This window comes from Suncus etruscus, chromosome 2, assembly GCF_024139225.1.
Source record: "Suncus etruscus isolate mSunEtr1 chromosome 2, mSunEtr1.pri.cur, whole genome shotgun sequence".
NCBI classification, from domain to species: Eukaryota; Metazoa; Chordata; class Mammalia; order Eulipotyphla; family Soricidae; genus Suncus; species Suncus etruscus.
The window spans coordinates 89,011,009-89,027,660 of NC_064849.1; the positions used below are offsets into that span (position 1 = coordinate 89,011,009).

Sequence of the window (16,652 nt, forward strand, 5' to 3'; positions counted from 1 at the left end):
TTGCTATTAAACCTTAACTTTCATATTTGAAAAGATCAAAATATTTAAGTAAAAATTAACTGCATCCTAAAACAAAGTTTAAAACTATAAGGATGTAAATATATATCTAGTACCCAATAAATTAAAATTAATGATGTTTGACATCCTATTGAAAATGTTACAAACAAACAGGAAAATTAATTTCCAATCAGGAGTAAAATCAACCATTCAAAACAAATTTAGAATCAACACATGTTAAAATGAGCCCCCTCATACAGTTATGATAAATATTTTATGTATTCAAAAAGTAATTAGTGAAATGGGGAATAGGCTTGGATAAAACTTTGAGTTGACAATACATGAGATGAGATTAATTACAGTTTTGATTTTGATAAAGAAAAGTTTAGTGAATTTGAAGATAGCAATAGAAACTAGTCAGAACAAAAGAAACTAGTCAGAACCATATGGGTTGCCAGCGATCAAACCTGAGTCAGCCACATGGAAGGCAAGCATTGCATTATCTCTTTAGCCTCGTAAACATAGTTATGAAGGGGCAAGCCAATTCTTTGAGTATTCTCTCAGTATTCTCTTAGTAGTCCTTCAATATTCCCTCAGTATAGAGAAATAGAGAAAATATACAATTTATCAACAAGCATCATTACCTACCATGTGCTTAATAAATCCCAAAGAAGATGAGAAAGAAGCGAAAAATATGCAAATATGGTTGAAAATTTTCAAAAATTCACTAAAGAGCATAAACTCACAAATCAAACCAGTACAAAAATCCCCAAGTATAAGAAATATAAAGTCACTCTATCTACATTTATAATAGTTTAATTTATAAATAGTTTTTATAATTTATGAATTTAGGAGGGAGATGTGGGACATTGGTGATGGGACTATTGCACTGGTGATGAGTGGTGTTCTGAAACCCAAACACAATCATGTATGTAATCAAGGTGTTCAAATAAAAAAATACTCAGTTACTTAAAAATTTGAAATAATTTTTATCAAATATTCTTAAGATTATCATAATTGTTATATATTTAAAAATAAAATAAAATAAATAATGCAACAAAAATTTATAATAGTCTTAGAAGCAACCAAGAGCTTAGAATGGGAGATGTTCATAAAAAGACAAGAATGTTGCTTGGTTCTCACTACAATATTTGTAGCAACATCTTTAACATTTAAAAAAGAAAATCCAGGGGCCAGAGTGATTGCACAGTGGATAGGGAACAGTCTGAGTTTCATCCCCTGCATCCAAATATAGTGACCTGAGACTGACAGGAGCAATTTCTGAGTGTAGAGGCAGTAAAAACCCTTGAGCATCACCAGGTGTGGCCAAAACGTCAAAGGAAAAAGAAAAAGAAAAAATGAAGATAATTTGCATTGGGAATCTAATAGACATAACAGATCCCTCCCTGACACCAAGATATCAATTCTCTTTGGAGCAGTTATTAAAGTGACTGTATAAAAAGATCTGAACATATAGTTTAAGAGATGGACTGACCTGGCCATACTCCTGCTTCTGCTCTCAGGGCTCACTTCTAGCAGGTTTGGGGAACCATATGGGATGCCAGCGATCAAACCTGAGTCAGCCACATGGAAGGCAAGCAATGCATTATCTCTCCAGCTCCGTAAACATAGTTATGAAGGGGCAGGCCAATTCTTTGAGTATTCCCTCAGTATTGTCTTAATAGTCCTTCAGTATTCCCTCAGTATTCCTTTAATATTTCCTCAGTATTCCCTCAGTATTCCCTTAGTTTTCTCCTAGTCTCAAACTCAAACAAGGGCCATTATATGTCCCTTCCTTGGGATACAGGTTGAGAAATATAACCTGAAAAGATTTTTGTCCTTGTGTGAACACCACTGAGTATAATAATAATAGGAACCTGTATAGTTGAGCTTAATGCATGATTTTGGCCCTTAGGATACTGACAGTCCACAGGTGGCAATGGGCTGCAAATCACAGGTACATGCGCTATTTCTTCACAGACCCAAATGTTATTAAAATCAGCCACACTAAATTTCTAAGCACTGCTTTAAAGGCTTAGTTCACAACCAGGGAGCAGAGAACTAAAGAATAACTTTGATTTTAAGAAGAAAAAGGAGCTGGTGATTACTTCACATCCTAACTGTACTCCTGTGGAAATGGCTAGAACTTGCTGGCCTTAATCAAAAATTTAAGAGACTTTCGTCCTTTTTATGTTTGTTTTTTTCATGAGCAATATGGATTCTTATTTTTTTAAACAATAAGCACTTGATACTAGAAATGAATCTGATGTTTTTTTTAAATATTTGTCTCTAACCACAAGCCAGAAATTAGGGCATAGTTGGTATAAGCAGATAGATATGACTTGGTACTTTGCCTCAGACACTGTTCTCCACTGATCTTTCATTGATTCTTTGTTCAGCAAAAGCTTCCTCCACTTCAACTTTTCCTTATGGTTGATTTTCTTCATTTGCTCTCATCCTGACATCTATCTAACTGCATTTCTCCCCCAGGAAATTCTCTTGATGGGACATTAATACCTTTGGCAGTGCATGAATACTTGCTGTAAAATTCAGTTTGGTCATTCGCCTGACCTGCAATTCAAAAGTACAACAATTTAAATTCAATTAAAGAACAACCTTTTAAATATGCAATAACTACCATTACCTTAACTACAATTTTTATTTCTTTAACTGGGTTATAGCTGAGTTAGTAACATAAAGGAATTCTTCACAGTTCTTTTCAATAGAGCTTCCACTTTCCAAAATATATTTGGAAAATAAAAAATATAGAACCTCATAATATTCATGTTCAAAGCTGATACCCAAATCCTATTTCATTGTGAACCAATCCCAATATTTGAGAGCCTTGTGCAAACAGTACTCAGTTACTTCATAAATCTTTTTGCATCCCAAATCACAATTCTCCAACTGGATTAATTTTTCCATGTTTTAGATAGGATGATTTGGATAGAATAGCTAGGTAAAATAGCCCAGTGCTCTGCAAGTTGCATTGCATTATATTCCTTATTTTGTAATGGTTACATTTTAGCACATTTTTACTCTGCCATACTTCAGTGGTCTATGCCAAAGGATGGAACTTTTTTAATGTGAAATTGGGTTCAATGTTTTTACATCAGAAAAAAATGGATATATGGCTAAATTAGTCCATAAATCCAGATTGGGGGGAAAAATAATAAAAGCAGGTAACAGTAAACCATACCATATAATCTAGACTTCTAGAGCAAGAATAGCTTTAAAGGATAAGTGATTAATCAGAATCTTAATACTGAAATGGGTTCAGCCTCATAAGAGAATATTTAGTCGGGGCTAGTGTGATAGTACAGTGGGGTTACTCAATCCCCAGTATCCCCTATGCACTGCCAGATGTGATCCCTGAGTTCATAGCCAGGAGTAACCCCTGAGCACCACTGGATATAGTCTACAAAGAAAAAAAATAATATTTAATGCTTAAAACACTATCTCCAGTTATTTTACAAAGTATGTTTTCAAGAGAAATGCTTAGTTAAATAACAGAATCAGGCTGCTTGTGGGAAAATAAATCAACTTTAATGTAATCAGTTTAGTTTAAGCAAGGGAGAAGTTTGGAAGAAAATTGCGATCATGAATCCAGTTTAAGGCTAAGATGGGATTTTTAAAAAATAGGCCCTGGGGATTCCACATTGGAATAAGTCTGTGGGTGTTGAAAGGGTTAAAATATTGTTCCCTTGATGATGATGAAAATTATGAGCTTGTCAATGATATCTCTAGTCCCAGATCTTACCTTTGTTTTCTAAAATTCAACATAGGTTCACCTCTGGGTCTTCGTTTTCCTTGATATGTATTTTTTTTTAAAGTTGCTGTTTCAAGCTAATGTTCTCATGCCTCTATCTCTATTTCAATTTCCTTCAATAAAATGTATTTTATTTCTCACACAGATACAAAAGAGGGAGGTAGAGAAGAAAAGCCCTTGATCTAGACATTTCTAGGACAGAGTCTTATAAAGCTCTTCTCATCTGGCTTGACTTAGTTTAGCCTCGTTTAGGCCTATACCCTTTTGTCCTCCTCTACTTCTTGCTGGAGCTTAACTTGGGGTGAGGGGGCCTTCCCAGTACATACTTTTGTAGTGAGAATTTCTCCATACAGAGTCTGGTATTATTCATTTCTTTGCTGCTTATTATCTGGGACAAGCATCCTTACCTGATTGGATTCTAGTTGAACTAGACTCTATGGTCCATGATGCTGTCCTTGCCGCACCTCCTCTCCATCTAATAAGTCCCCTGATATATAGCCACCACCTCTCATTAGCCCAGGACGATATCATTCCTCATCACCACTGATGTGTCCTCAATTTCTCGTCCTTGCATCCTCTACCCTTCCTCCTCTGCTGACTTACACAGCCTTTCCACTCAAGGTCCCACAAGAACTCTTAGGAAAATTGGTCCCATATTGGACAACCATGACTACCCCATTAATACCTCTGAATGACAGCCCAGATGCCAGTTTCTTCTCTATGCCTTCACTCCATGAAGGTTCCGAGTCCTGCACAGCAGCTACAGTGAGCATGGAGAGGTAGCAGAGGCCCCATCTCTGGTTCTACATCCCATGGGATTATTTAATGTAGGAAGCACCTCTTAACTCATGCTTCCCCTTCACCTGGATCCTTTCCTTCTTCAGATCAAGGTTCTGTAATTACTCCAGGGGAAAGACTGTTTTTTCTCACTCTCATCTATTTTTAAGTATATTCTGTCTTCTACTAGGATTCATGACGACTAAGATTGACTAAGATCGTCACCCTCTATATTTATGCATTAAACTTCTCTGTCCCATAACATGGTCTTAGGTAAAATAATGTTAGACCCCAGAGTCCAGAAAAGGAGGAGAAGGAGAAGCAGCAGTGACTAATTCCAATTGTCCCATAACATACAGATGTTTCTGGCCCTCCCCCCCCAAAAAATAGTGGTTCCCTCTGTAATTGCAGTAATGCACAACTTCTTGTAAAGTTAGTAAATTGGTAAATACTTAATAAATTATTTACCTATCTACCATAGGTAAATCCAGATAAATACTTCCCAAGACTTATCATAAGGCCTTCTAGCTCTAAGAATTCTTAGAAGAGTCATTACTCATGAGTGTGGAGTTAGATGGGTTAAAGAAAAACTAAAATAATAATGTGTATTATTAGACAAAGGTTCAGTGAGAATTTGTAAGGAATTCTGTCAGTTCTGATCATCAGTGTGTGTTGGTCATTGTCTAAGAGAATGGTAGTTAAACTTTTAGCTAGGGTTTGAGCTCAACCTGGTTGAGCATCTGCAGACTGACTTGCTTGGTCTTTCTCTTCTTATCTATAAAATAGAAGTCACATGAATGAGAACCTTGTAAAGTTGAAATGAGAATACACTGAACTAATTTGTGGAAGGAAGTGAGAACAGACTGCTGCTGAATTAAATGTTAGGTTTATTTTTCTGAAGTTATTTAAAGACTCATCTGTCCTGGGTCCTCAGTGGAAAGCTATCTTGCCAAGAGTAATTGGGATTATGTTATTTTGCTGTTTTCACCTCTCCCAGTTACCCTTTATCCTCCCCTCTCTCCTTTCCTTTTCTTTTTCTTCTTCATTTTATATTTATTGTCCTGCCTCTCTACTCAGGGGTTACTTCTGGCTTCATGCTCAGAAATCGCTCCTGGCAGGCTCGGGGGACCATGTGGGATGCCGGGATTCAAACCAATGACCTTCTACATGAAAGGCAAACGTCTTACCTCCATGCTATTTCTCCAGCCCCTGCCCCTATACTTTTTATTCTTACTTTTCTTTTTCTGAAATACTGAACAGCCTCTTTATAACCATTCTTATTAAAGCCATACTCATCTTTCCCTCCTCTTTCCGTTTTCATTTCATTGCCAGACTCCATGCACTGGGCTCTGATTTCATATACAAAATTCAAAATTCCATTTCAAGTTTCAACCTCAACAACAATGAATCCTGCTCCATTTTCTTGCTATTTATTGTTCATCTCTCTTTAAGACAGTGATACTCCTGCTTTAGTTGATTACAAAGTTCTTGACAACCACACCCATTTCCAGTCACCAACACAGACTCATGTGCTCTCCAAGTAACTCACTTTTTTCCTCTCCCATTTAGCATATATCTGTGCCTGTCTCTGCCTTTCTCCCTTTAGACATCTTCCCTACTCTTTGTTGAATTTCATGTGGTTTCACCAAGGTCACACACCTGGCATAGACAGGTTCCAAGACAAGTCAGCTACTGCTAAAAAAAAAAAAAAAAACCATCCTCATTTTTGCTTATCATAGAACTTGGAATATTAAATGAAGATAATTCTGAGTTGCCATACATTGAGCTAAATGTTGACCATTCTCCATGCACATGCAAACACAAAACTGAAAATTTCCAAATAAAAGTTGTCTTCTCTGCCTGGTTATTTATTTTTCAGGTAGGGAGAGCAGGGCACTGTTGACTATTTTTTCATACACCAATGATGCATATATTTAGCTCAGACTTATTTTGAGTCAGAGCAATTTTATTTTGTTACTCTCAGATCAGTTGCCAGCCAAGCAAAATGACTGTTATTATTTTCCAAACACCAACCAATCTTTTCATCCAACATGAGAGGGCTATAATAGACTTTGAAGAAGGGAAAGAAGACCAGGCCCTTCCCATATTGGCCATTTCAGAAATTATTCTCCTCTGCTCATTTGTAGGACTAGAGGAGAGTCCCTAGCAGTGTCTAGAAGTGAGTATGGAAGGTTTGGGGGAGAAAGAACAAGATGAGTTTTGACATCCTGAAGAAAATTAGATGTGCAATATTAAGACCTGGGAGACCCCTGTGGATAGATTGTTCTTGTTTTTTTAACATCATCATGCCTACATTTCCTCACCTATAAGAGGATATTTGTCATGCTGATTTCCCAGTGTGGGAATGAGGGCAAGGTAAGGGAGGGGTGAAAAATTTGAAGATATCAATCATTCATGATCACTCATGTGCAGACCTAGAGTGATGAGTCCTAAGTCCTGACTGACAGTGTTCAGGCTAAAAAGATCATCTTCCCAGCCCAGTCAATAGCTCACCCAAGATTCCCTTTTCTAGAATCTCACCCCATATAAAAGTGCATCATAGATATTCATCCTTCAGCATGTAAAACTAACCATGTTCTCTGCCTTTCACTGGATTCCTTCTTAGTGTTAGAACATAACCTCAAAGTAATGGGGGCTCATACACTTGGGCTTCCCATTCTTCATGGTGGGGATTGGAGACCAGAAGATGGTAGTGAGGGGACATAGAAGAAAGCCCTGTCCCAGAAGTCACATGCAAAAGGAATATTCCATGACCATGAAACAGGTTCAATGTTGTGTTCAGTGGCCACCTTCCAAATTGCATCCACATCCCCATTATCAGCCTTCTTGCCTCAACAGTAATTTTCTGTGTGAGATGCCTGGATGATCCATGTCTTTACTCCCTGGAAGTGTTGCTAAGAAAATGCCCTTTGAGATCTGGAAGTGACTTAGTCTGTTCTCTCTACTTTCCCATCTGCTAAAGCTTCTTCGAGCTTGAGGCCTGCAGGAAAAGCATCTGGGAGAGTTCATGGTGATAAGAAATTATGTTGAATGTAACTTCTGACATAGGACAGGATGAAGCTGTGTTTTTCAATCTCATATTTCATGCAGGGCTGGGCTGAGGATGTGGCAGGCATGGCGGATGCCCTACGTTCACTGCCAGAGGGGGCTCCCTGCCTGCCACAGGTGAGAGCCAGCTCTGGGTGCCTGTTCCTGGGGGGGAAGGGGGTGGGTAATGGGGAGGGGGGGACTCTGCTCCACTTAGCGGGGGGATGGACCCTCAAGAAGATGTTGCCACTTGGTATTGCGAATGCCATTTTCTTAGGTCATAAATGCCATTGAGCCATGAGACCTTGAGGCTAGCTGACTTGTGTAGGACACACCCTTCTCTGGAACCATCTAGGAATTCCAAGTGTCCTATCCATGTCTGCAGTCTGTGGGCCTGCCTGCGCCCAAAACACCCAAATCTGAGAGTTTTACCTTTCCAACCTGGCACAACCAATTCAAAAGCAAACATAATGTGTCCCATGAAGATTGACACCCACCATGAATCATCAAATTCTAGTCCTGAACAGAATGCATTTTGACATTACATTTTGAACCTGCTTTTTAATTTCTACTGAGTTTTCAATGTCATATTTAGCTTTTCATGCTCTGGCCTTTTGCTAACCCTGTTATTCCATGTTACTCACCTTCTTCATGATGTGTTTGACAAATTCATCTTTGTGCCCACCTCCACATTCAAACCTTCTTTGAACATGTCATCATCACTCAGTATTTTTGTATCTTTTTCTACTTTTCCCAATATTCTTATAATATATAATATATACATATTACATATGTATATATGTTCTGAGACCGCCCCTGTATCGTATAACTTCCAATACACACAACCCATAAATGACTTTCCAAGTCAAGTGCTTAAAGCACAGGTATGCTTAACTGATAAACCCCAAAGCCTTGATTATACTGGGAGGCCAAAAATAAAGAAGAGTTAACAAGCTTAAATACATCTGGGGGGAGGGATAGTACAACAAGTAGGGCATTTGCCTTGCACATGACTGACCAGGATTCAATCCCTGGTATCCCATAGGGTCCCCACCCCCACCCCAAGAACCAACCAGGAGTGATTCCTGAGTGCAGAGCAAGGAGTAATCCCTGAGCAACCACCAGGTGTGGCCCAAAAACAACTGCAAAACATACCTTTCCAGCCTAGTCCACCCACTCTACAGTGAGGTGTTGATCATGCTGCCTTTCTGCTCATGTAAACAGTAGTTTTAACCCTGCATGTACTGTTGGCTATTGGGTATTTTTCCACCTTTCATCTAACGGCCTCTGCCCACCCTCTTTCTACAGTGGTCAGTCTATATCCGAGCGGCTGTCCGGAAAGAGAAAGGCCTGCCCATCCTTGTGGAGCTGCTGCGAATAGACAATGACCGTGTGGTATGCGCAGTGGCCACGGCTCTCCGGAACATGGCCTTGGACGTGAGAAATAAGGAACTCATAGGTAGGTCCTTCTATTCACTTCACAAATGTCATGCTTCCTTCTTTTTTTTTTTTTTTTTTTTTTTTGGTTTTTGGGCCATACCCGGTAATGCTCAGGGGTTACTGCTGGCTATGCCCTCAGAAGTCACTCCTGGCTTGGGGGACCATATGGGACACCGGGGGATTGAATTGCTGTTCGTCCTAGGCTAGCGCTGGCAAGGCAGACACCTTACCTCTAGTGCCACCATGCCGGCCCCCCTTCTGTGGGGCTCTTTCCTAGTGGGGGGAGGGGAACACAGGTGTACTCCCACATGCAGAGCACAACTACATCTTGTGCCCACATATATGTGTCGGTATTCTTCTGTGACCTCATTTTACCAGCTCTCCAAGTTGGAGTTCAGTGGCACTGATTGAGCATTAGCAGTTGGAAAAGAAATTCACTGATTGTGGACATTTCTAATCCTGGCAGATTGGAAATGCTAACAGTGTGTTATTTATGGTCTTATGTACCATCATCATATCCTGAAAAGTCCTCTCAGATTATGCATTGGCTTTCCACGTGGCAAATGGGAGTTTTCAGTGGGGTCCACACATACTTATCTGGACAGTTTTAATTTATTTTGGATGGGGCCAAACTAGCTCTTCAATATTGCCTTTTAAAAATTATTTCTCTTGAGTTTGTATTCAAGAAATTGGGGCATCAGAGGGTCAAACATTCATCTGCTACTCAGCAAGTATTCATTCCTTACCTTTTATGTTCTCTAATCAACAATTGTCTGGATGAGTAAAATAGGTGGGAAGCTTTGCCTTGTGCTGTTAGCATGGGACCCTAAAGAAGGCTGATTTGCATAGCTCTTGCCTGCAAAAACATGAGGAGTTGCATTAGAAACAGAGGAAACAGCTGGGTTTGAAAAAGATGGTGAGGTTGACGTTTTGTTGCTGTTTGTTAATTCTCGTGAAGCTCACATAATATAAGCCATTTATAAAAAGAACCATTTTGGTGGTTTTTAGTATTTTGCAGTGTTGTACACCATCACCTCAATCGGGTTCAAAATCATTTTGTTACACTATGGGAAACCCTGGAATTATTAAGTATGGTCATCAAAGGCCCATACCTCTAGCCACACTCTCCCAAGCCCCCAGATCCAGAGACAAATTTCCTACTGCACTGGATTCCCCTTCTAATCTTCCTAAGAGGCTGTGATTTTAAACAGAGGGTCAAGCCAAGAAAGGAATTGTTGGGAAGATACCATTGGAGTAGAGACTCAAAGGAGGGACAGTGGACAGTCTGGATATTTGGGGAAAGAAGCATCTGAGCTAATGGTTTCTGGAAGAGTGCTTGAAGGATCTTTGGATTCAGGATCTTAAGGGGTTACCTGTGTCTGATGCCAGGCAGGGAAGAAGGTTTAATTGACTGGTGCATGAGAACCAAGAAACCTAGAGGAAACATCTGGTCCCACTATATGTTTCTGGAATGAAAAAGGTGATCCCAGGAATGTTGACTGATTCAACTGCAGTCTTCAAGGGGGATGGGGAGAACAGTAAGAAGCTGAACCCCCTTTGAAGGTGACATAGTCTAGGGAGGGGAGTACCAACAAGGGGCAGTAGTCCATTACCAGACTGCTGGAAATCTGTTTATAAATCCAGACTTGGCACACATTTTCTCTAGATCTTGAGTGTATCTGCGCAGCCCAAATGCCTAGACAAGGCAGCATAAATCCTTCTGTGTGAGAGCCTGCCTCTTTCTGCCAGCCACAATACCCCTCCACCTGCCAATAAAAACCTAAGAGTTTGCAAATCTACAGAATTGATTTAATGGAGAATAAAGATGAATGTTGTCCCCTTAGTGAAATTATTGGTGCTCCTTGGGGTCTGTGACAAGGCAAAGGATGAACTCATGACTGGATATTTGTATTGAATTTTGACTTCATTGTTTGGGAATTTTGCTGTTCAAACTCAGCTATTAGCTTCAAGGTCACATCCCCTCTTCTTCCTACCTACTTCCCATTTCCTGGCATGGGGATTCAGACAGGATAAAGCACAGGTTTTCAGGAAAATCTAATCACTGCTCTATAAAACAGAGGAAAAATCAATAGCTCATCAGTCTGCTGCCTGGGCCCTACCAGGTAGGATGCATTTATGTGTTTCATTTCTTTGGATAGCTTAAAATATAACAAAATATAAGCCATTGATTACTTACCTAGCTCTGAGACATCAGCTCTCCCTATGCACTCAGAGAAAGGAGCGTTTGGAGTTCTGTACTGCCTTGTTAAATTAAGCCATAGCTATCAAATGTCAACAGACAGGGAAGCCAAAGCTTTAAAAATAGAAGTGGAACTATCTAAAATCACAGACTTTCTAGAATCAATAACATTTTCTGAAGTAGAACATAATTTAACTTACACAAAATAAGAAAAGAAACCCATATTGTTATTTGCTACTCACTCAGAACCTGGTGGCTTCATATCATTTTGGGATATCAAGAACCATCTCCCTTTTCTCTGGTGACTCCCCAGTACAGAGCTCTGGCATGAATCCATTGACTTTGAATATCTCTCCAGCATTGTAACTGGAGTGTTGCAAACCAATTGGTCCTGACACTATGGAATCTTTGGGGTTCCCTTGAAAGTTGTGTGCATGGGTGGCTGTGGGAGACAGAGGCCAAGGACTCAAGTTGGATTCAAGCTCCATTCCATTTATTCAAAACAAAAGGTGGAATACTTTACTTGATTTTTTTGACAAGTCATATATTTCAGACAAAGCTATTCAGACAAAACTAATTTTACTCAAAAAAAAGCACAGGGGCAAATTGTTCAAAACATATTTTGACAGAGCAGTTTCACCTTTGAAGCCTTTTTTTTCTATCTGAGAGCTTTAGCCAGTAAGGTCAGTTAGTATTATTTTGGTTTTATGCATACTGAATTGGGGCCGTAAATGTTAACCCTTACCATTACTGTATGTTGGCTAAAAGCAAAGTTAGATTAGAGGGTGAGTAATATTTTAATAATACTAAATAAAAATACTTGAATCTACTATGCAAATGTTCCTCATAGGGTGTGTTTATCTGAGTAATGTCAGCTGAACAATTAATATTTATGCTACATCACCTTTTCTTCTGAATGCTTCAGGAACAGACAAACCAAGGTTTTTCAGGGCCCTAATATCTGTGAATATAGGTTATATTTATCAAGCATCCTTTCTTACAGGTGTTCTTTTTTCATGCTGCCATCTTTAAAAAAGTTCCTGTGTAAAGACGAGTATTGTCCCCTTAGTGGAATTAACAAACAGCTTTTTTTTTCTTGACTTTTTTTTTTCACAGCATTATTTATGGTACATAGTGACAATGAATGAGGGGCACTCCCACCTCAGTGCAACAAACAGCTTTTTTTAAAAAAAAAAAACCTTCCTTAGGCAGTTAGGGTTTTGTAACTTGGTGCTTTCCTAGGTCTCAGTATTTGTTAACATGGGGGATGTAGCACTAGAGGGCTCAGAGGCCTTGTTTGTTCAGCTTGTCCAAACCCAATTTCCCTTTCCTTTCCCTCAAGCCACTGCCCTGACCCAACAGTAATGGCAGCTTGTCATTGGGGTATCTAATTATGGGATCAGTGGCAGCTTGTCTAGCTTATAGTTCTGTGAGACTTGATGATTCTGAAGCCAGAAACACATCCACCCCCATGTGGCTCAGATTGTCCAGTGCTAAGTCTCCTTCTCACCTCTTCTTTTTCTCTGCTTGTCACTAACTTTACTGCAGGTCATCACAGATTGCCTCACATCTTTCCTCTTGTCTCTTCATCTGAGGAGATTCTCTTCCTTTCAGAACTTGCATCTCCACCCAACTGGATCTTTTTTTCAGTGTCTCTGTCCCCACAGAACCAACTTGCCATCCTTTTTTTCTAGGACATCAGAAGCCTGGAGTTGAATGCCACTTAAAAAAATTTTTCATTGGTTTACTATTGGATAACATTTCAGGAGAACATCACACTCCTTGTGCATCTCTGTCTCACCACACCCAGCACCAAAATTCTAGAGTTATCTCAAAAAAGAACCCCTTTTTCAAAACTACATCCTCTTGTTCACTAACAGTCATTTCTGTTGTGTTTTTTTTTTCAACACCATTTGTTTAATTTAGTTCTTCATAGTCCTTAGTCCTTACATAGATCTAGTAAAACTACCTGGTGGTCTAAATGGCTAAGTGGTCTCTCTCTTAGCAGAATGACCACTTTTCATCCATGTTTTCATGGAAAGCACAATGCCATCTTCTGTTAGAATGAGACTTGGTGGGCCATAAAGAGTACAGTGGTAGAGCGCTTGTGTTGTATATGACTGACTCGGGATTAATCCTCAGCATTCCATATGGTACCCTGAGCTCTCCATAAGTGAACCCTGAGTGCAGAGCCAAGAGTAAACCCTGAGCATAGTCAGGCATTGCCCCTAGTCAAAATAAACAAATCAAATTGTAAAGGTTCATTTTATTCCATTGAATAATAATACAGCATCTATACATCTATTCAGTCATCTTTTCATGGTCAATTTTTGGATTAGGTAAATAAGTTTAGATAAGCCAATATTGGGGTTATGTAAGTAGCACCTATGGGTTGTTGTTTTTTTTTTTTTGTCTTTTTAAATTGGTGCTTTCATATTTTGTAGAAAAATGTCTGGGAGTGATGTAGTAATATAGTATTTTCATATTTATATAGTTTTTTATTATTTTAAATAATCTCTATATCAGGAGTTAGAGAAATTACAGAGCTTGCTCTGCATATAGCCAACTCTGGTTCCATGCCCAGATCTTTAGCATTATATGAGTACTTCTGGGAATGACCCCTACACACAGAACAAAGAGTAGTCCTGAACACTTCTTGATGTGACTCCAAACAAACAAGAATCTCCGTGACCTTTTTATATATTGCACCACTTTCTCTTCCCATCATCAGTTTGTGGGTTTCTTTTTCCTCATATCTTCACAACATGTGTTGCTTCTAGTCTTTCTGATATATATCTTGTTGTGGATATGGAGTGATAACTCATCATGGTTTTGATATGCATTTCCCTGATAATAAGGAGATTTGGTCATCTCTGTTTTTCTCTGAAAAGGTGTCAACAAGTCTCCCCCCACCCATATTTTAGTGAGTTTTTTGTTTATTATTGTCATTGACTTGCTGGCTTCCATCCTAAAAAGGCAATCTTTTGATCTGGTTTATTTTTCTGCCCAGAATTTATCACACTCTTAACATCAGATGCTTGATAAGAAATTAGTACATATTTTCTTCATTAGGTAATCAAATTTTTCCCATCCGATAATTATTTTATTTTAGATTTGGGAACCTTGCCTGGGATTTCTCAGGGAATATTGCTCCTGACTCTGTTATCAGAAATGTGGTGATCCTTAAGGGATTATTATAAAGTGCTAGAGATTGAACTGGAATTGGTCACCTGCATAGCAAGTGCCATATCTCCTCTATAATTTCTCTGGTCCTGTGGCAGAGAAATAATAATTAAAATTAATATAAATAGTCATAACCTTCAGTAGCAATTTAATTTCAAAGTATTTAAAGAAAAGAATCTTGAATTCATAATAAATGTTACTCAAAGAGCTAGTCTATTGCTGCCTAAATTTCAGTAACTATATACATACACTTTGGCTTGCTGAATGAAGTAATCCACTTTTTTCCATAATGGTTCCAGGGTTTCCATTAAAATAACAACTGTTATTAGATTTTTCTTTTACATTGGGGGAGGGGGAGGAATGAATACCACAAGGAGTATGTCATCTTATTACATCCCATTATTAGTAAAACTCCAATAAGTTATTGGACAATAATCAACTTCCCCCAGCTCTAATAAAAGATCATATGTAGTATTGAAAGAATTATTTTATATTTTTCTTGTCTTTCTCTTCCCATGGGCTGTTTCCTTAGTTTTGTGTATATCTCCACCAACAGACAAGTATACATTTTTCTTCTTTTCAATGAGTGATACAGAATTTCTAAAGAATGCAACCTCCAGAAATGTGAATTATCCCTATGAGGGTGGTGTTATTTCAATACATAGAAAAAATATTTTTATTGAAAAAAAGGAAGATAATAATTCACCTAACTGAAAGACACCAGCAATGTCTTTTTGCTTTAACAAATCTAGCAAAATACTCACCAGTTCACTTCCTTGAAAAGTCCTGTTGAAGATGGAAGAGATATATTTCAGCCAAACCTGCCCCTTTTCTCTGCCAACAATAAAACCAAACTCCAACAAAATGAAAACAACAGCAGCTGTTTATAGGATTGGAGATTCAGACAAACACTGGACATAGATCCATTACCACTCATCCATGAGAAAAAAAACCCAAAGAAAGAAAGAGTCCATGCTATGTGCTGCTTATTTTTGCTAGCCCTCAGGGAGCAGATTAAGAAAACACATGAAGAAATATACTAGAGTGAGTGATACCTGCTCAATAGATAAGGGCTTGTGTTAGAGGAATTGGAACCTTTGATCCCTAATTCTTATAACTCTCTACTCTTCAGTATGTCAGTGTCTGTACTACACATGGCACTCCATTTGCCAGGCTGTTCTCTCGCTGGCTTGTTTTATATCTGCACTCTTTGGACCTCTGCCCTCACCCCTATACAAGGCCCCGCTTTGAGTGCTATTTCTGTAGAGCCACAACTTGTACTCATAGCAGAAATGGGTGGAGCCTACTTGATAAGAAATCTTGGGGGCTGAGCAATAGCATGGCAGGTAGGGTTTTGCTTTGCATGCAACAGTTTAATCCTTTGCATCCCCTCTGGTCAATTGAGCCTACCATAAGTAATTTCTGAATGCAGAGCCAAGAGTAATCCCTGAGCACAGCTGACTGTACCTCCCCCCAAAAAATTTTTTTAATAATATCTTTATTTAAGCACAATGATTACAAACATGTTTATAGTTGGGTATCAGTTATAAAATAAAAGAACCCCCTTTATCAGTGCAATCTTCCCACCACAAATGACCCCCAACTTTCTCCTCCCCCACCCTCTGCCTGTATTCAAAAGAGGCACACTACTTCTCTCACTCAATACCATTGTCATAATAGTTCTTAGTGTAGTTATTTCCCTAACTGCACACACCACTCTGTGAGTGGTTGGTTCTGTGTCTATCTCTGTCTCTCTGACTTATTTTACTCAGCATAATAGTTTCCATGCCCATCATGTATAGGAAAATTTTATGACTTCATTTTTTCTGATGGCTGTATAGTAGTATTCCATTGTGTATATGTATCATAATTTATTTAGCCACTCATCTGTTGTTGGGCATCTGGGTTGCTTCCAGATTATGGCTATTATAAATAGTGCTGCAATGTATATAGGTGTGCAGAAGTACTGTGTTTATGTAAAGACAGACCCTCAGATCAATGGAATAGACTTGAGTATTTAGAAAATGTCCCCCATAAATACAATCAATTAATCTTTGATAAAGGGGCAAGAAATGCAAAACTGGAGCAAGGAAAATCTCTTCAACAAGTGGTATTGAGACAACTGGTCAGTCATGTGCAAAAAAGCAAACTTGGACCTCCATCTAACACCATGCACAGAGGTCAAATTCAGATAGATTAAAGATCTGTATTTCAGACTCGACACTATAAGGTATATAG

The 16,652-nt window shown here is 38.8% G+C and overlaps 1 protein-coding gene across 4 annotated transcripts in view; it reads left to right on the plus strand.

The window, feature by feature from the left end:
• The window catches only part of CTNND2 (catenin delta 2), a 974,640-nt gene that overhangs the window by 866,365 nt on the left and 91,623 nt on the right, over positions 1-16,652 (plus strand). For 2 of the 4 annotated variants that reach the window (XM_049767900.1, XM_049767899.1), the window contains 2 exons: positions 7,655-7,729; positions 8,900-9,050. In XM_049767900.1, coding sequence (XP_049623857.1) covers positions 7,655-7,729; positions 8,900-9,050 — 226 coding nt within the window. The remainder of the gene's footprint in view (positions 1-7,654; positions 7,730-8,899; positions 9,051-16,652) is intronic. The other 2 variants (XM_049767903.1, XM_049767901.1) reach the window with 1 other exon arrangement.